Source organism: Lissotriton helveticus, chromosome 4_1 (assembly GCF_964261635.1).
Source record: "Lissotriton helveticus chromosome 4_1, aLisHel1.1, whole genome shotgun sequence".
Lineage (NCBI taxonomy): Eukaryota > Metazoa > Chordata > Amphibia > Caudata > Salamandridae > Lissotriton > Lissotriton helveticus.
In genome coordinates this window covers 1,890,975,418-1,890,995,979 of record NC_136063.1, presented here as the reverse complement: position 1 = coordinate 1,890,995,979, position 20,562 = coordinate 1,890,975,418, and the positions used below count along the sequence as shown (strand labels likewise).

Genomic DNA, 20,562 nt, shown 5'->3' with positions numbered 1-20,562 from the left:
CTGTAGGAATTAACCGTGCGGTACGCCAGGGACGCCAAGAAGTTCATAACTACTACCACTTCGCACCCCATGGGAGCTTGATAATTTCGAACACACCAACCGATCCATCTCGATCAAGCTAATCTGTATCTTTTATTCGTGCTGTCTGCCCATGCTGCTCCCAGCAGCTTTTGAGCCTCATTCGAAAAGCCAGAGACTCTGCAGCAATGCCTGAAATCCGCCAGGCCACTAGTGGCATTCTCCCTTGCTGGACTAACGTGTGGGGATGACCTTGGGCATCTCTCTGAAGGAGAGGGTCATGGGGGTAGAAGGATTGTAGAATCCCAATTCTGGAGAATAGCGTCCGTGGCGGCTGCAAGAGAATCTGGATTCCAGCTGAAGAATTTTGGAAGCTGGTGATCCAGCCGGGACGCAAAAAGATCCACGGAAAATGGGTTCCACTCGTCATGTAGTCTCTGACAAATCCGTGGGTGCAGCTGCCACAAACTCATGTCCGACCAACTCCTGGAGCACCAATCTGCCACGACGTTGGAAGCTCCCAGGAGGTATTCCACCTTCACCGAGATGTTGTAGGAAAGGCAAAACGTCCAAAGGTCCATGGCAAAATCTGCCAAAGCCTTGGACTGTAATACACTGCCGAGATGTTCTCAATCTTCAACAACACACTGCAGGACACTTTGTCTTCGCCCAGCACTGGATCGCTAAGGAACCCGCCATCAGTTCTAGGCAATTGATGTGGAGCTGGCCTTCGTCAGCAGACCACTTTCCTCCTGTAAAGGAGTCCCTGCAGCGGGCTCCTCAGCCCGACTTGCTGATGTACGACTCTAATACCAAGTCTGGATTGCAACCGAAGATGGCTCTGTTGTTCCAGGCCTCTATATGGTCTAACCACTACTTCATATCCACACGGACCTACTCTGTATTGGGAACTTGATCCGACTATTGAAGGCCCTTGCGGAGGTGAGAGGCCTTCAAATGTTTTAGTGCCCTGTAATGGAGTGGTCCAGGGAAGATTGCTTGGATCGAAGAGGCGAGAAGACTCACAAATCTGGCTATCTGCCTTGGCGAAGTGGAAGAATGAGGTAACATTCTCCTCAGTTCCCTACAGATCTTGGTCCTCTTCTTTGCTGGAAGACTGTGTGCGGGCCGCTGAATGTATGGTGAACCCCAAGAAAGTCATCTGTCTGGATGGGGTCAGTAGAGACCTTTTGTTTATCATGAAACCCAGATTCTGGAGGAGGTCCACTGTTTCCTGCAAACTGTTCGAGAGGCTCAAAGGGCATTGCTCCAAGAGCAAGACATCATTCAAGTAGACGATGAGCCGCGCACCCCTGGCTCATAGTGTCTCCACCACAGGTTTGAGAACCATTGTGAAACACCATGGCCGAAGAGAGGCCGAATGGAAGAGTTACGCATCCGTAAACCTGCTTCCTCTATTGAAACTGTAGGAAATGCCTGTGTGGGGGGAAAAAACGGTACTGACAAGTACGTTTCCAGACGGACCATCCAATCGTTTGATTGCAGGAGGTCCTGCAGAAGATGGATTCCTTCCATCTTGAAGTGGTGGTATACCAGCCTCTAATTGAATTCTTTCAAGTTTATTACTGGGCGCTGCCCTCCGTCCAGCTTGGTGACGAGAAAAATGTTGCTGAGAACCTTTGGGGTGCAAAAGGGAAGGCAAAATTGCTCCTTTTGGCAATAGGTTCGCCACCTCCTTGTCGCTTAGCAAGGCTTGGTCCTGTGGGAAAACCAACAATCTTGGACAGGTGGCCTGCACAGTCGTGCTGTAAAACTCTATCTGGAAACCTTTGATGGTTTGAAGTACCCAAGCATCTGAAGTTATGGTTCTCCAATTTTCTTCGAAAAACACCTACCTACCCCCCACCCTGAGATGGTGAAAAGGCTCACCTGCTGTGGCCGAGGGCTGGCCTCTGGTTGCTCCTCTGCCTCTTCAGCGTCTGTAACCTTATTAGGATTGGAAAAATTCCTGCTTGCCAGAGTCTGTGGCTTTTTTTGCTGCCCCTTTAAGGGCCTTGCGTGTAAAAATGGCCAGTCTAGTGCCCTCTGCCACGACCAGCGCGACAGAAAATCTAGGGTGGAAAACCTTTTTAAATTGATGACTGTGCCTTATCTAAGGACGTAAACGTGGAGAAAAATTTTGATAACTCTGATGAATAGGTCTCCAAAGAGTCTACCCTGCACTACAGTGCCCGCCTCCCAAAGAGGCCAAGTTCCCAAGCTTGGGATCCACCTTGAGGAGAAAAGAGTGCCACCTCCCTGTAGAGAGGGCGCAGTTCGTGTTCCCCCAAAAAACTATTGCACGCTGTGCCCAATTGGAAATCCTCTATGGGGATAAAAGGGTACCTGCCAGATTGGCCTCCTCCGCCAACTCTTAAGATTTTTGTAATTGGCCCAGTTATGTCTGGGAGTTAATACTGGCAGGATTTCCAGGATCTATCTATCCCCTTTCATACTTCTGCAAAAAATGCCTATCTTTGTGTCTACCTCTGGCTTGGTTGCGACTTTGCCTGGAAGGGCAGGCCGAGGGCACTCTGCACAGAAGCAAGCCTGTACCCCTTTTTCCAGGGGCTTCTGCAGCCGTCCTGCAACGAACGCCAAGACCTATGGGGAAGGGGTCCATTCGGAGGATCGTGGGTGTATCAAGTCCTCCGGAACCAACATGTCAGGAGACTCCTCCGAATCTTTGGGTGTAACGGAAGGTGATACAATGGGGCGCCAGGGCCTACAATGGCCTGCCTGATCAGCCGAGTCCCCCGTGGACTCTTCTTCCTCATCCTGTGAAGACTCTGGGATGTCTGGGTGGAATCCTTTCTTCCTGCCACTGGTATCACTAAGAAGGCCCTCTTCAACCTTTCAAATGCACCAACATCCATGTTCGAGGAGCTTTTGCACTTGTCAGCGCATTGGGTCTATCAACCTGGAAAGCATAAGCAAACTGCATTATGCGACGCTCCAAGGGTCCCATAGCTTCTGCCAGCGCTTGATGGATGGATGCATCTACTGCATCACAAAACCCATCTGGGGGCAGCACCTGCAGGGATTCTTCCTCTGCGTATTCCTCCATGAGTGAGGGAAGCTAAGGCACTAAGCTGTCTGGGAGAAGGAATAGGTTGATAAAACCTATATCTATATATCCCACCCCCCCTCCTTTGTCTCCCTGTTTAAGGCGCTCTGCGCATCAACACGCACCTGAGTAGGTGCTACTGTACATTTAGAAAAGTGAGTGAATCACTGATTTTGTTTTGTGCCGCCAAGCGGCTAGCCGGAATACTCCGCAAGGGGGTGACTCGCCCTTGATTTACAGGATGTCCTTAAGTCTGGGCCTGCCCCGCACAGCCTCCTGGCACTGACCGTGCGTCTTTGCGCCTCACTGTGTATATACAGACCCGCTATGGTGCGGATGTCAAGCTGTGAGCGAGTTTTGAATAAGGACCCACACACCGTAGGGTGTCTGGTGTCTGAGGAAAAAACGTGGGCTCCTTGACTAAACTCGCCGATCTCACCACACAGCGTGGCTGGTTTCTACGAGTTGAGCCAGGCGCCCTCTCCATCCCAACGCGCACTGCAGTCTTGCTTGGATTCAGGGACTGAGAGTGGAGTTTCCGATGGTGCTCCCGCGGTCCCGGTATGCCAAAAAAAGATAAAACAACTGTTAAAGGGCAAGCAGGCCCGGACTGGCCGTTGCAGGCTCCGGGCAATCCCCCAGTCGGCCGCGAGGGTGGGGGCCGGTTTTGGACCCCAGGGGGCCGGTTTTGTTACAGGGTTGTTTTTTGCAGCATAGCGGCACTGTAACAAAATCGGCCGAAAACCGGCCCTAGCAAAGAGCGAGGTCGCACCCCCAACCCCCCAGGGGGAGGGGGGGGCGGCCGAGCACTTTGCCAGGGCCGATTTCGGTCCCCAGTCCAGCCCTGAGGGCAAGGAACTATTCCGCGCTGCAGTGCACACTAGAACATTGTCACAAAATGCCAAAATACATTAGCCCGATGCATAATGTGCAAAAGCCACGGTCACGTCACACGCGAAGCACGAGGGGAGCGTTTACAATCATCGCTACATTAATTTTATTCAGAAACGCGCACCATACGACAAAAATAACACAATTTTACCATTGGTTGCACCCAAAAGAAATTGTGGTATTCCACAATTTGTCCCAAGTGCTAAAGTTGTGCACACTCTCCTATAGTGTGGTAGACTCTCACATTTGCCACAAAAGGAAGGGTATCTTGAGTTCGTGCTGCTTTGTGTATCGTTCTATGGGGGAGCGATACAGAGGCACCAGTGGCAGCAGAGGAGGGCCGATGGGCGCTTCTTGACTTCCCGTAAGGGTAGGATGGTGTAAGGCCACATATTTGTCCTTAAAGATGCATCTGCATTCATTGGGTCTCGATAAAATTGCTTTAATCACCATCCTGTAAAGCAACAATTGACCAAATGCAACAAAGTGAATGGAATCGGTTTTGCATCAGTTGAGGACCCACCTCAGCTTAAAATATGTAATAGTGTCAACTGATAGCTTTTAGCCATAGGTCAGTCAGCTGTTTTTCACCTGCTCCTTAAACGTTTAAAATTGGGTGCGCCCATTCCGCCGACCGACACGGGGAGTAAGAATATCGTATGCGATCCTGAGTTGTTTGCCAGCTCCGACAAGAGATGTGACCAGGGAGTGGATCTTATCAAAGAAATGGGCAGTTAGAGGTATGGGGATATTCAAAAACTGGCAAAAGGAATTTCGAGAGTACCACCATCTTGGCAATGGCTATACGACCAGCCAGTGACAGGGGAAGCCAGTTCAATGAGGTATTTTGGACTCAAGCCAGTCCACCGCGTGTCCAAAGTTGGCCCTCCAGAGGTCATCCAAGTCCCTGCTCAGCCAAATACATAGATAGCGAGTGGGGCCAGACGCCCATACGAAAGAAAGGTCTGGGGTGAATGGCCTAGTGGCATCAGTAAGAGGGTACAGCACTGACTTGCTCCAGTTCACCTGTAGGCTGGGCAATCCACCACACCATTTTTTCCCACACACAAGGGGGCTGAGGTTTTCTTGGGGGTGACGGACATACAATGTAATATTATCCGCATACATGGAGACTAAGAGGGCGCAGGGCCAAACGCCGATGCCCTTCTGAGTATGGTGTTGCCGGAGTCTGGCAGCGAGAGGCTCCATTGCAATGGTGAAGAGCATAGGGTAGAGCTGGCACCCCTGCGAGTGCCGTGTTCAATCCGAATAGGATCGGATATTTGACCATTAATCCGAAGGCGGACGGGCGAGTGTAGAGGAGTGATATCTTGCAAATGAAAATGTTACTAAAGCCAAGGCGTGGAAGAAGGAAAAAATAAAAAGGGCCATTCGAGTAGAGCGGCCACGGCAGGGAGGCTAGGATAAATCTGATGAAGGACCGAGAATATGGTCCGGAGGTTATGAGACATGGCCAGGGATGGAACCGGACTGATCAGGGAGGGCAATGAGGAGCATGAGGAGAATGAGATGGGAAGCCAATAACTTTGCAAAAATGTTATTGTCGATATTAACTAAGGAGAGGGGGGCGATAATAATCGCTGTAATCAGATGGTTTGTCTGGCTTAAGTAGAAGCATTATCATTGCCTCGCGAAGCGATTGCGGGAAAAGGCCATTGTCGAAGGAATCATTATACATGGCGGCTAGATGTGGCACAAGAAGCAAAGCAAAGGTCTTGTAGAACGAGGCGGGGACGCCATCTAAACCAGGGGCCTTATCACTAGGTAAACTATTAGTGGCAGCGAGTGTCTCTTTCTTACAGAAAGGCTCATCTAAGAATTTACAATGGTAGTCCTCTAGCCAAACCAGCTCGAGGGTATCAAAATATTGTTCAAAATCCTCACGTGGAGGAGCGGAGAGTTGAAAATAGTAGTCCATAAATCGAACCTTAATTTCTCCGGGGGAGGTGGTTCTAGTGGGGCCACCATCCCGAAGAGCCACCACATACGACGCAGCATGGGGGGGGACGAAGCAGGTTGGCCAGGTCCTTACCAGGGCGATCACCCTCACCGAAGCGACGAGTTCGGGCCTTTCTGCCAAGAAATAAGAGTTCCCTGCCGGCCTCCTCACCTAATTCTGTATGCTATTCACGCAGGCGTGCAAGGGTCTCAGACCGGGGGTGGGTTGCATGAGCGGCGTCTAAAGCCTTCATTTCCGATTCTAGTATGTCCAAAATGGCGCGGATGGAGTGAAGGACACCAGCTTGTTTAAGAGATGCACTTGCAGCGGATCACGGTCTTAAAACCTTCCCACAGGATGGATGCTGAGTCCACAGAGCGACCTTTAAGTCAAAGTAGTTGGTAATCGCTGTTTGGATCTCGTCACAAAAGACTGAATCGCATAGGGCATTTTTAGGAAGCCGCCAGGTGAAGGCACGCTGGGGAAAGTGAGGCGGGCGAAGACAAAGCTGGACTAGTGCATGATCAGAAAAAGTGCGTGACATATGATTAGCGGAGGTAAGCCATGTGAGGACATCCGGGGGAGGTAATCCATAGGTCAATACAGGACCAGCAGCCACGAGCACTGGTGACGCTAGTACCCTCACCCAACCACCCCACCCCTGCATCACCAAAAAATTTCCGAAAGACCCATCTCCCCCGCACCCACTCCAACACCCCAATCAGGCTGAGGTACCACCCATTCCCACCCCAGGAACCCGCAACTTGGAAGAGGGGAACCTATGTTAAGAAAGGGAATTATCTCATGAGGGCATGGCAGAGCTCAGCGTACTCCCGCGCAGTGAAGCAAAGTGGCCATGCTTTAGGGACATCAGACATTGTTCGATAAGTAGTTAGCCAAGTAAGTCAAAACCAATCAATCCTTGTCACTGAGGTGGTCAGTTGTAGGTTGTAGCGGTCTGAAAGCCATATGGTGAGGAACAAAGTGATTTATTGAGTTTCTTGGCAAAGACGAGGGCGTCTCTAGGATCTGGAAATACAAGCGTTTTTGCGCCCTGTCGGACTCTCTGCTTTGCTGGGTAAGCCAAGAAGTAAGAAACTGTGTTTTTGGAGGATCCACTTTGCTGGAAGGAATTCACGATGAGCTGCCTGGACTGCAAGAGTATAGACTGGATAAATGAGAGCGAATTGCCTTGATGATTTATTTTGCCCCAGTCACGTGCTGCGCGAAGAATGGCATCTCGGTCTCTGAAATTTAGAATTTTTGCAATGATGGGCCGGGCAGGTAATCTGGGGCTAGGGCGTGGGCCAAGAGTGATGAGCCCGCCGACCATTAAAGACGGAGGAGAGGATGTCTCCAAAGAGTTCCCTAACGAGCTGCTCCACAAAATACTCCATGCGGGAAATATTGGTGGATTCGGGTACTCTGAAATGATCAGATACTTGACCCACCACTCGACCCCCGATGACAGCCAACCACTAACAGAGGAAGAAAGATACCAAGAGCAGAACGTTAAAACTTCGCCATTGCTCAAATAATCATCAGCAACAAATAATTGAATGAATAAAACACATCACCTGCCACTATACTTTTAAACAGTTTATATTTCACTCTCATATCTAATATTTTAGAAAAAATACACCCAAGTCTTCCAAACATTCAATGCTTACTGCCTAACTTCGCACTCTCACCTTTCAACTCACGCGAATATAACTGAACATTCCCTGAATAAATAAATGGTCCCTCTAGTCATTAAGTGTTAATGTAAAACGCAGCCTCCTTGTTAATCTTTAATGACCTGTACATACACAAGTTTTCCCCTGACTGCATGCATTTGAATCCTTTCTTTCTTTACTGTTGTCCTTTCTTTCTTTACTGTTTGTTTGAAGACTCCAATTGTGCAGCAGTGAAAATATAGCCATTCCTTATAATCACATTACAGGTTGAGTAATGTTTGCATTACCTATTTATTTTCAGTTAACTGTCAATACTTTCACTGCGTTCTGAATTATTTTTAACCTGATTAATTCTATTCTTTTCCCAAACCAGTCTATAGTCCAGGATAGAAGTGACTTCCTTTTACCCCAAAAACCCTTCTAATTTATTGAATTCTTTCAAATATTTTATGTATTTCTGATCATGATTTCATATCATTCTCTTTTTTGCTAAATCTTTGTTCTTTTGTCTTAACTGACTCATACACGCGTTCATCACCATTGAAATGGGAGGCTTTCAACTCTAATGTACATCACTCCACAACATATGTTATTTTGTTCTGCTTATCTTTGCATTACCAGAACTGTGATGCTTTTTTCTGATTATCTTGCTTTTCTGTGCAAGGCTTGTTATCTAATCAATAGGTATATAAAATACCTGTGAGATACAATCTCGTCCTTTTTTTTTTTCTTTTCTAAAGGTTAACATGAGTTGCACTTTTCTCTCATGTTTGCTTGTTTACAACCTTATCTGCTCACTTATTATGTGCAGAATCCATATCAACTCACTCATCAGCTGATTCCCAAGACTACAAGCAACTGGTTGGCAAACATCTACAAATTCACCTGGGAGACTGAGTGCGGTTTGCAGAGATCTATTGGCTTATTTTTGCTCCTGAATTCCCACCATGAATCGTCTAGGAGGCGTTTTTTAATTTGTAAAGCGTTTTCTTAGATAGGCCTGTGACGATAGAGGAGGGTGTCAGATCCAGAACAAACCTTTTTTTTAAGAATAATAATCTTTAATATTTTCCTCCATACTTTCCCATAGGGGGAACTTAACCCAGATAGTGAAGATCTCCACCTCTGTGCAAAAAGTTACTAGAAGTAACTTTACACTCATAAATTCAGTCTTGGAGGTCTTCACTCCCGGAACGGAGGGGTGCAGTCATGTTAGTCTAGATTTATTGCGAAGTATAGACTCAAATGGTGAATAGCAAACAAATGTAGACACACCTAAGTGTGGTAGTATACATATACGAGTAAAACTGCATGTTCTTTGAATCAGACCCAATATGTGCACTCATTCCATCCTCACTGTTAAATTCTGCAAATATCAGCATGGGTATAACCCAATATTTAATTGAGTTGAACCTTCAAAACATGTGAATATGTTGCACATTACCATATCTTTTCTTCTAATATATTTGAGCACACATGTAAAAAAAATACACTAACTCAACACTGCCTAATGCTAAAACACCGTAAACTTCATAGTTGGTGTTATCGCACACATTCACTCAAACTTCTTGATACATGATATTGTGTGAAACTATCATTCCAACACACTATGGGGCTTATTTACAAGCTCCTTGCGCCGCAGGTCCTTCACTTCTTGTGATGCACCGGCAGTGCATTTTCTGCCTCATATTTACAAGGACATGAAAAGCCACCCTGCTTGGTTTTTCCTGTCATTGTAAATACGGGCCCTTTACACACAGCACTTTGCGTGAAAGGGGCGTTCCATGGGTGGTGGTGTGGGTGTTCCCACGCAACACCCATGGAACCTGACATATTTTCAGATTTACGAGAAATTGTAAACCTGGGGATGCATCTGAATGCTACGCCTCCCCAGGACACATCAGCATACATAGGAAGTGGAAATCACCTCTTGTGATAGTTTTTGTGCAGTAAGGGACACCTTCCTCACAAAAACCATCATCCCCGTGACACAGGCACTCTAGCACCACTGTGCAAGGGTGCCTACATCGGCACATGCTTATTGTGTGCCAGCACAGGGGAGAGCAATGGGATTCGTCATATTGTTGTAGATATGACGCATCCCTTTGCTTTGGAGTTAACTCAACCAAATCGCTTGTGGCACTGCGCTCATTCCCAGTAAATATGGCCCTATGTCCAACATATCTCTGAGCCTCGTGCACTTCAACCACACACTTGCAGCCATTAACTAATGCACTCTGAAGAGGTGCCAGCATCCCAGTGTATATCAAAGTGCACTTTTGCATGTGGCACAATCCGCTCTAACCACAAAGGTTTTCCAAAGGAGCTTGTTTGCAAGAAACTTCAGAGGGGTCAGTGCAGATCCTTACGTTGTGGCGAACTACTAGCTATGAAATTTGTGGACAGGAGGGATGTGTACATGCTGAGTATCATCTATGATGAGAGTACTTCACCTCTGCCAGTTTGGGGGTCAGGTTGCTGAAGTGCACAAACCTGTGTGCATTGAGGAGTACAATAAGTACATGGGTGGTGTTGACCGAGTAGATCAGAGGTTGGAACCTTACACTGCTATTCGGAAGGCTTATGTTTAGTATAAGAAGTTGGCCATTCATTTTTTCAACTTAGCAACTTTCAATGCTTTTATTGTGTTCAAGGTGTGTTCTCCTGGGTCAAAGTTGTCCTTTCTTCAGTTTCAGCACTCTGTGATATCTAGCCTTGTTCTTGTGGAGCAAGTAAGTGTTCCTAGATTTGGAATGGTGGAGGATGTGGCTCGATTGAAAGATCGCCACTTTCCTGATTACATTCCTCCCACATCTACAAAAGACTTTCCCACTAGGAGATGTAGAGTCTGTTGGCGAAGAGGTTTGCGGAAGGAGACTTGTTTTTACTGCCCTGGGTGTCCTTCTAACCCTGGGCTGTGTGTGCCTTCTTGTTATAGAGCTTACCACACACAAAATAATTTTTGGAGTATCCATGAGTGGTAAAATGTACTGCCTGGTCTGGGTTTTTTAAATAATTTGTATTCTTTTTTAAGGTTGGCATTTGTGCTATGTTTTTAGTTACAGAATTTGTCTTACTAGATTTTTACCTATTTGCAATTATTTTGTTTGTTTTTTTAAGAAAAGTTCAAAATGTGAAGGTGTGCGTAGGCTGGCGGCGTGGGCGGAGTGGTGCTTGGCTGGCGGTGTGCATGGCGTGGCGCTTGACTGTGCACGGAGTGGTGCTTGGCTGGCGGTGTGCGTGGAGTGGCGCTTGGCTGTCTGTGTGCATGGAGTGGCTTTTGGCTGGTGTTGTGTGTGGAGTGGCGCTTGGCTGGTGGTGTGTGTGGAGTGGCGCTTGGCTGGTGGTGTGTGTGGAGTGGCGCTTGGCTGGTGGTGTGTGTGGAGTGGCGCTTTGCTGGTGGTGTGTGTTGAGTGGCGCTTTGCTGGTGGTGTGTGTGGAGTGGCGCTTTGCTGGTGGTGTGTGTGGAGTGGCGCTTTGCTGGTGGTGTGTGTGGAGTGGCGCTTTGCTGGTGGTGTGTGTGGAGTGGCGCTTTGCTGGTGGTGTGTGTGGAGTGGCGCTTTGCTGGTGGTGTGTGTGGAGTGGCGCTTTGCTGGTGGTGTGTGTGGAGTGGCGCTTTGCTGGTGGTGTGTGTGGAGCGGCGCTTTGCTGGTGGTGTGTGTGGAGCGGCGCTTTGCTGGTGGTGTGTGTGGAGCGGCGCTTTGCTGGTGGTGTGCGCGGAGCGGCGCTTTGCTGGTGGTGTGCGCGGAGCGGCGCTTTGCTGGTGGTGTGCGCGGAGTGGTGCTTGGCTGTCTGTGCGCGGAGTGGTGCTTGGCTGTCTGTGCACGGAGTGGTGCTTGGCTGTCTGTGCACGGAGTGGTGCTTGGCTGTCTGTGCACGGAGTGGTGCTTGGCCTGTCTGTGCACGGAGTGGTGCTTGGCTGTCGGTGTGTGTGGAGTGGCGCTTGGCTGTCGGTGTGTGTGGAGTGGCGCTTGGCTGTCGGTGTGTGTGGAGTGGCGCTTTGCTGGTGGTGTGTGTGGAGTGGCGCTTTGCTGGTGGTGTGTGTGGAGTGGCGCTTTGCTGGTGGTGTGTGTGGAGTGGCGCTTTGCTGGTGGTGTGTGTGGAGTGGCGCTTTGCTGGTGGTGTGTGTGGAGTGGCGCTTTGCTGGTGGTGTGTGTGGAGTGGCGCTTTGCTGGTGGTGTGTGTGGAGTGGCGCTTTGCTGGTGGTGTGTGTGGAGTGGCGCTTTGCTGGTGGTGTGTGTGGAGTGGCGCTTTGCTGGTGGTGTGTGTGGAGTGGCGCTTTGCTGGTGGTGTGTGTGGAGTGGCGCTTTGCTGGTGGTGTGTGTGGAGTGGCGCTTTGCTGGTGGTGTGTGTGGAGCGGCGCTTTGCTGGTGGTGTGTGTGGAGCGGCGCTTTGCTGGTGGTGTGTGTGGAGCGGCGCTTTGCTGGTGGTGTGTGTGGAGCGGCGCTTTGCTGGTGGTGTTCGCGGAGCGGCGCTTGGCTGGTGGTGTGCGCGGAGCGGCGCTTGGCTGTCTGTGCACGGAGTGGCGCTTGGCTGTCTGTGCACGGAGTGGCGCTTGGCTGTCTGTGCACGGAGTGGCGCTTGGCTGTCTGTGCACGGAGTGGCGCTTGGCTGTCTGTGCACGGAGTGGCGCTTGGCTGTCTGTGCACGGAGTGGCGCTTGGCTGTCTGTGCACGGAGTGGCGCTTGGCTGTCTGTGCACGGAGTGGCGCTTGGCTGTCTGTGCACGGAGTGGCGCTTGGCTGTCTGTGCACGGAGTGGCGCTTGGCTGTCTGTGCACGGAGTGGCGCTTGGCTGTCTGTGCACGGAGTGGTGCTTGGCTGTCTGTGCACGGAGTGGTGCTTGGCTGTCTGTGCACGGAGTGGTGCTTGGCTGTCTGTGCACGGAGTGGTGCTTGGCTGTCTGTGCACGGAGTGGTGCTTGGCTGTCTGTGCACGGAGTGGTGCTTGGCTGTCTGTGCACGGAGTGGTGCTTGGCTGTCTGTGTTTGCGGAGTGGCGCTTGGCTGTCTGTGTTTGCGGAGTGGCGCTTGGCTGGCGGTGTTTGCGGAGTGGCGCTTGGCTGGCGGTGTGTGTGTGGAGTGGCGCTTGGCTGGATGGTGTGTGTGTGGAGTGGCGCTTGGCTGGATGGTGTGTGTGTGGAGTGGCGCTTGGCTGGATGGTGTGTGTGTGGAGTGGCGCTTGGCTGGATGGTGTGTGTGTGGAGTGGTGCTTGGCTGGATGGTGTGTGTGTGGAGTGGTGCTTGGCTGGATGGTGTGTGTGTGGAGTGGTGCTTGGCTGGATGGTGTGTGTGTGTGGAGTGGTGCTTGGCTGGATGGTGTGTGTGTGTGGAGTGGTGCTTGGCTGGATGGTGTGTGTGTGTGGAGTGGTGCTTGGCTGGATGGTGTGTGTGTGTGGAGTGGTGCTTGGCTGGATGGTGTGTGTGTGTGGAGTGGTGCTTGGCTGGATGGTGTGTGTGTGTGGAGTGGTGCTTGGCTGGATGGTGTGTGTGTGTGGAGTGGTGCTTGGCTGGATGGTGTGTGTGTGTGGAGTGGTGCTTGGCTGGATGGTGTGTGTGTGTGGAGTGGTGCTTGGCTGGATGGTGTGTGTGTGGAGTGGTGCTTGGCTGGATGGTGTGTGTGTGGAGTGGTGCTTGGCTGGATGGTGTGTGTGTGTGGAGTGGTGCTTTGCTGGATGGTGTGTGTGTGTGGAGTGGCGCTTGGCTGGATGGTGTGCGTGGAGTGGTACTTGGCTGTATGTGCACGGAATGGTGCTTGGCTGGCGGTGTGTGTGGAGTGGCGCTTGGCTGGCGGTGTGTGTGGAGTGGCGCTTGGCTGGCGGTGTGTGTGGAGTGGCGCTTGGCTGGATGGTGTGTGTGGAGTGGCGCTTGGCTGGATGGTGTGTGTGGAGTGGCGCTTGGCTGGATGGTGTGTGTGGAGTGGCGCTTGGCTGGATGGTGTGTGTGGAGTGGCGCTTGGCTGTCTGTGCACGGAGTGGTGCTTGGCTGGATGGTGTGGGTGGAGTGGCACTTGGCTGGATGGTGTGGGTGGAGTGGTGCTTGGCTGGTGGTATGTATGGACTGGTACTTGGCTGTCGGTGTGCGCTGAGTGGTGTTTGGCTGGCGGTGTGCATGGTCTGGTGCTTGGATGGTGGTGTGGGTGGACTGGCGCTCGGCTGGCGGTGTGTGAGTAGTTACTTTCTGTTGGTCACTACACACACTGCTAGTTGAGTGACATTCTACACAGTCCATCATTTTGTGTAGTTGCAGTGTCAGAAATGTGGGCGTGTGAAAGTGATGGGCCCTTGAATGGCGCTGTCTGCTGGTGTGAGTGTTCTAATGTGATGGGTCCACGGCTGGCGGTGTGAATGTTTTGTATGTGTCACACGTACGAAAGGTGTATGAATGGCCTGTAAAGAGGTTGGTGCCTTGATGTGGCTTTACAGCTCACGAGCTGTGAGTCAGTGGTTCAGTTTATGATACTTTCAATTATACGCAGTGCATTTCATTTTTGTGAAATTACTTGCGAATACAAATGTATGTACTGAATCATCACTCACCCTCGTGCCAAATCCAAACAGTATGTGTGTGTGCTTGCGGATTAGATGGCTGTGCAGTAATATTTGTCTTTTTTCTCTTTCTGAAGTAGGGTGTACCTTGTCCCTTTTTGTGAATGTTGTAATGTGTTGCTTTTCCTTCCGGATGGTGTCAATGGTCTGGTGTTTATCGGGTATGAAAGGTGTGTGAATGGCCTGTAAAACGGTTGGTGCCTTGTCGTGGCTTTACAGCTCACGAGTTGCGAGTCACTGGTTCGTTTTTTATTTATTTATTTATTTATTTATTTATTTATTGACAGAGCATTTCATTTTGTTGAAATATCTTGTTAATAAAATTTTATGTACTGAACCATCACTCGCCCTCGTGCCAAATCCAACCTGTGTGTGTGTGTGTGTGTGTCTTTGAGGAATAGATAGCCGTACTTGAATGTTTGACTCTTGAGTAACTCTGTTAAGGTGTACATTATAGCTATAAATAACTTACTAAATTTAGATATTATTGTTAAACCATGGGTGTATATGGTCCTGTCTTTCTGGTGAATGCTATTGTTTTTTTATTTTTTTTTTTATCCACAATCTCCTGCAAACTTGAGAATGTCTGTCACAATTTCCATGCAATATTGTCCCAAGAATCGCACGCTCTCAAATTGAAAACTTAATTCATTCAAAACAAGTTGGTTTTGCAAGGGGGTTCCCATGAGTTTTTGGCCCGGGGCTCGGCGGGCATCTTTGGAAACTACCAAACCCAAACAATTCTGAAAACTAGACACCCGGGGGAGTCCAGGGAGGTATGGCATGCGTGGGTCTCCCAATGTTTTCCTACCCAGAAATCCCTGCAAACCTTAAATTTAAGTTAAAAACTTTTCCATACATTTTTGCGTGGGATCTCCGTGCCGGCACAAATGTCCTACCACCCAGCGTTCCCCTTGATCTCCCGAGTAAAATGATACCTCACTTGTGTGGGTTGGCCAAAGGCCTGTGACTAAGGTGAGGTGCTTAATTTGTCAATCCCAAGCACTACAATTTTTAAAAATTCATTTTTAGCCTGTTCTGCTTTGGGCCACCCACACAAGTGAGGTATCATTTTACTCGGGAGAACGAGGGGAACGCTGGGTGGTAGGACGTTTTTGCCGGCACGGAGATACCACGCACAAAAAGTTAGAAAAAGTTATTTTTTTACCTAATTTTAAGGTTTGCAAGGAATTCTGGTTAGGAAGACATTGGGGGACTCACACATGCCATACCTCCCTGGACTCCCCCGGGTGTCTAGTTTTCAGAACTGTTTGGGTTTGGTAGTTTCCAAAGATGGCTGCCAAGCCCCGGGCCAAAAACTCAGGTGCCCCCCCAAATAAAGAAGGTAGTTTTGCTATAGGTTATTTTAAATTCTCCACCGTACGATTTAGACCTTTTCCTGTTGCAGCCACTATGCCTACCCACACAAGTGAGGTACCATTTTGATTGGGAGACCTGGGGGAACGCCTGGTGGGAGGAAATTTGTGTGAGCCCAGTGATGCCACGCTATCCCACACAAAAATGTGTGAAAAATCTGATTTTTTTTTTCAGCTACAATTGAGATTTGCAAGGGATTCTGGGTAAAGGAACGTTGGAGGATCCACGCAAGCCATACCTCTTTGGAAACCCCCGGGTGTCTACTTTTCAGAAATGTGTGGGTTTGGCAGGTTTCCCTAGATGGCCGTCTAGCACGGGGCCAAAAACCCAGGTAAACCCTCTTGCAAAAGCTGGTGGTTTTGACATTGTCAAAACGACCAGCTTTTGCAAGAGTGCTTTTTCGCTGCAAAATTGCGGTGCGACCATGTTGCGTTTTGCGCTGTTTCCTGTCGCAGGCACTAGGCAGACCCGGCAAGTGAGGTACCATTTTTTTTGGGAGACCTGTGGGAATGCTGGGTGGGTGGAAATTTGTTGATCCACGCAGATTCCGGAACTTTCCACCTCAGAAACATGAGGAAAATGCAATTTTTTCACACTTTTTTTAGTTTTGCAAGGGATTCTGGGTAACAGAACCTGGTGGGAGGCAGTCGAGTCACCCCATCCTGAATTTCCCTGGATGTCTAGTTTTCAAAAATGTATAGGTTTGCTAGGTTTCCCTAGGTGCCGGCAGAGCTAGGGTTCAAAAACAAAAGGTAGGCTCTTTGCCAAAAAAGGGCACGATTTCACTGCGAAATTGAGGTGTAAACATGTTACGTGTTGCGCTGTTTCCTATCGCAGGCACTAGGCAGACCCAGGCAAGTGAGGTACCATTTTTTTCGGGAGACCTGGAGGAACGATGGGTGGGTGGAAATTTGTTGATCCACGCAGATTCCAGAACTTTCCACCACAGAAATGTCAGGAAAATGCATTTATTTTTTCAATTTCTTAGCTTTGCAAGGGATTCTGGGTAACAGAACCTGGTGGGAGGCAGTCGAGTCACCCCATCCTGAATTCCCCTGGTTGTCTAGTTTTAAAAAATGTATAGGTTTGCTAGGTTTCCCTAGGTGCTGGCAGAGCTAGCGTTCAAAAACGAAAGGTAGGCACTTTGCCATAAAAGGGTCAAGTTTTAACTGCAAAATTGAGGTGTGACCACGTTGCATTTTGCGCCGTTTCCTGTCGCAGGCACAAGGCCGACCCACACAAGTGAGGTACCGTTTTTATCCGGAGACTTAGGGTAATTCAGATTTTTAAATCAACTGTTATTACCAATTGAGTTTTCATGCATTTCTCCCTTCCCAATGAAAGACATTGTGTTAAAAAAAAAAATCTTTTGGAAAAATGACCAATAATTCTCATGCTAGTATGAGTATTCCCAATTTTGAAAATGTGCAAATATATACTGTTTCTAAACTCTATAATTTGTACCCAATTCAGAAATACATACGTGTCTTTCATACAGATTTTTCCATGTATACATTTTCCAAGAATAAGTGCTCTATACCCAGTTTATAATAAAATACCTTAGCAAGTTGCTGCTCAGTTTTTGGATCTGGGTTCGTCAGGTTCTTGGTGAAACTACAAGTCCTATATATCCCCACAACCAGGAAGGTCTAACAGATGTAACGGTATATTGCTTCCCAAGAGCTGTCAAAATTACAAGAAGTTATAGGTGAAAACGTTGAGACAAAAGGCTGTTTTTTTCAACAAATTTTCAATTATTCCAATATTTAACTGTTAGTTTCTATAAAGAAACCTTCATGGATTTAGACAAATGACCCCTTTCTGAATTCAGAATTCTGTCAACTTTTCGAAAATGTATAGCTTTCCACGATCCATTATTGCTTTCAAACTCATTTCTACCATTAACTGGAAGGAGGTTGGAAGCTCTAAAAATAGCAAAAATAGGCTATGTCCCAGAAAAATGCCAAATCTGTGTGAAAAATGTTGGTTCTCTGACAAAAGACTGTAATTCCCTAAAAGCTGAGAAAATGGAGATTTCAGCCCCACAAACCCTTTTTTGATAACATTTGCAGGGAAAAACCCAGAGGCCTTCATTTGCAGCCCGTTTATCCCATTTTTCTGAAAAAAAACTAAAATTTCACTTTTATTTTGCTTAATTTCTGAGACCCCTCCAAGGGAATTCACAAACCCTGGGCACCTTTAGAATCCACATGATGTTGGAAGAAAAGGACGCAAATTTGGCGTGGATACCTTATGTGGTCAAAACGTTACAGGGGCCTAAGTGCGCACTACCCCAAATCGCCAAAAAAAGGCTTAGCACAGGAGGGGAAAAGGCCTAGCATCGAAGGGGTTAATCAAACTGTGAACATTTTGAACGCTGCATTTTTCATACAATTTAAGAGGCGTTGATGCGTATCGTTTTGGCGGTAAACTGAAGGAAACGTCTAGTGAAATACATTTTTTCAAAATGCTGGACCATTAAAGGCAACAACGTTCTATTGCATGTGTCACACAGAATCTCATTTAAACATAATCTATAGATGCATTTACCTAGTCTGCATGCTATTTGCATATTATTAATCTTTTCCGAAATATACAGTGGACAAGTTCTTCCAAGACAGAAGCGTGATCGAAGTCGATTAATTCTTTCTCAATGATATAGGCAAGTGTAAATAATATTTTCCTTAACTGTCCTATTACTCTGTTGAATTAGCGCATTAGTGTCCATATTTACGTTCTCCCAATGTAGATTTTCCGTAATCCAAATAAAAAAACTATTGAATTCTGAGATTTAAAAAAATTCCTCCATGTGTTTTATGGAAAAAATATTTGTGACAATTGTGCATTTCAGTATCCACAATCGCAAGCAAGCGAGCCTTGCCTCGAACATGCCTGGGAAAGAGGAGCACTGCAATAATTTCGTTTAAAATATTAGTGTGCTGCTAAATATTGGTTAATGTGCTGCTAATTAGTTTTCTTACTCTGATTTGTTTTTTTCAGGTGCATTTCTCATTCCATACACAGTCATGCTGGCATTTGCTGGACTACCCTTATTTTTCTTGGAATGTTCCTTGGGACAGTTTGCCAGTTTAGGGCCTGTTTCGGTGTGGAAAATACTTCCAGCATTTGAAGGTGAGCATTTTTGTTTTTAATTTCTGGCACTGGATTAACCAAGATGACTAAAGTAATTAAGGATGGGACTAAAACTATTAGAAACTGTAATGAAGAAAGAGGTCATAACGAGAGACCTGGTTTCATCAGCGACTCATCAACTTCATAGTTTAAATCTTTTTATTGAAGTAGATTCCAAGCAATGCAGATTAGCAAATAAGCCATGCAATCAAGTGGGCCACAAGGGCTCTGGTTCAGGTGAATGGCATGTAAAAATACAGAATCAATTCTCCAGAGAGAACAAAAATACAGCCCCCACCCTAACCCAGAAATAGAGGAAAAGTAAAGAATTAGAATAGCGCTCCCCCCCCCTCCCACCCCCTCGCCCATCCCACCAATGGGTGTGTGGAAACTAGCCTGAGGGGCTAGTCCTTGGGAGTATTTGACTGCGCCAATCGTTGTAGGCGTATGTAACTCTGGCACATAAATTCCCTAAAGTCTTGTGCCAGGAGAGCTACGAAAGGTTGCCATAATTTGCTAAAGCCCGAGCCTTTGCCAGCCATAGTGAGCGAGATCTTTTCCATGCCTAATATGTGCCATAGGCGGTGGAACCACCTGGTTTGTGATGAGATGTGTGTGGATTTCCAATGTGTGAGAATGTTTTGTGTGGCGCTGCCCAGCGCAATCGCTATTTATTTCCCTCGCATGGAAGCTGAGGTAGTTCTGTGTCTAAATAATTATCAGTCTCATCAAGGACTTGAGTCCAATAGGGTGTCAAATGTTCGCATTCCCAAAGTAGATGGACAAGTGTTCCCACCCTCCCACACCTTCACCTGCAATCCGGGCTATATCCACTGTTGGATTGGTGCATGCGCCTGGGGGTGTAGTACCAATAATACGCAAGTTTAATAAAGGTTTCCGTAAACCCCTTGTGAGTCGCAGTATGTCCTGCATTATGGCAGATTCCCTCCCATTCCTTGTTGGTAAGATTACGGCCTAGGTCTTTTTCCCTTCTGGCCCATCCTGCATGGAATGCATGGGTGAAGCGGGATTGAAGCATTTTCTACAAATCTGAGATTAACTTCTTGTCTGAGGAACGGGTATTCAGCCATCTCTTGTATGGAGTAAGGAGTCTATTTGCCTGAGATTTATTGGCTGGGTGAGAGGCCCATTGTCGCAGCTGTAGGTAATGCAATCTCTCTGGTTCAGGCAGACTATAGTCAGTGCGGAGTTGTGCAAAAGGTACGACGCAGTCAGAATCGTACAGAGTACCAAGCGCACGGCACCATGTGGTTCTCCAGTGAGGGAAGGAGGTTTTACCCTTTCCGGGCTCAAAGTCCGAGTTACCAAAAAGAGGAGTGAGCGGGGAGGGAAAAGTCGTTAATTCATGCCGTCTATTCGTCTGATCCCAGAATAGCAGCGTAGCACAGGTCACTTGAGAGGCGTAAAGGTTCGGAGGACACTGGGCCTTCTGAAGGAAAGGGATCTTCATCAACGAAGTGCCCGCTATCTTGAAAAATCTAGTGCTTTTCCGACTCGGCCCACTAGGTGTCGCAACTGTGCAGCTTTATAATAAAGCGCAAGATCAGGGATCCCACTTAGTCAGGTGGGAGGAAACTAACCAGCCACTTCATCCTCTGTTTGTGGCCCCGTTAAATGAACTGGGATAGTTCTGACTGCACCCACTGGAGCCAATCAGTGGGAGGCTGGCGAGGGAGCATCTGAAAAAGATAGAGGAGTTTGGGAAGGATCGTCATCTTAGCTGTGGCGATGTGACCCAACCAAGAAATGAGGTAGTGTTTCCGTTGTTGCAGGTCCTTTCGGATATGTGAGTGCAAGATGCTGTAGTTAACGGTCCTTGTCACTTGAATTGTTGCGGCCAATCAAATTCCTAAATAAGAGACTGTGTCGGAGGACC

The 20,562-nt window shown here is 47.9% G+C and overlaps 1 protein-coding gene across 5 annotated transcripts in view; it reads left to right on the top strand.

Moving 5' to 3' along the window:
* LOC144827736 (sodium- and chloride-dependent neutral and basic amino acid transporter B(0+)-like) overlaps nucleotides 1–20,562 on the top strand; it is a 269,399-nt gene that overhangs the window by 40,942 nt on the left and 207,895 nt on the right. For all 5 annotated transcript variants that reach the window (XM_078685949.1, XM_078685946.1, XM_078685947.1 and 2 more), the window contains one exon: nucleotides 18,534–18,665. In XM_078685949.1, coding sequence (XP_078542075.1) covers nucleotides 18,534–18,665 — 132 coding nt within the window. The remainder of the gene's footprint in view (nucleotides 1–18,533; nucleotides 18,666–20,562) is intronic.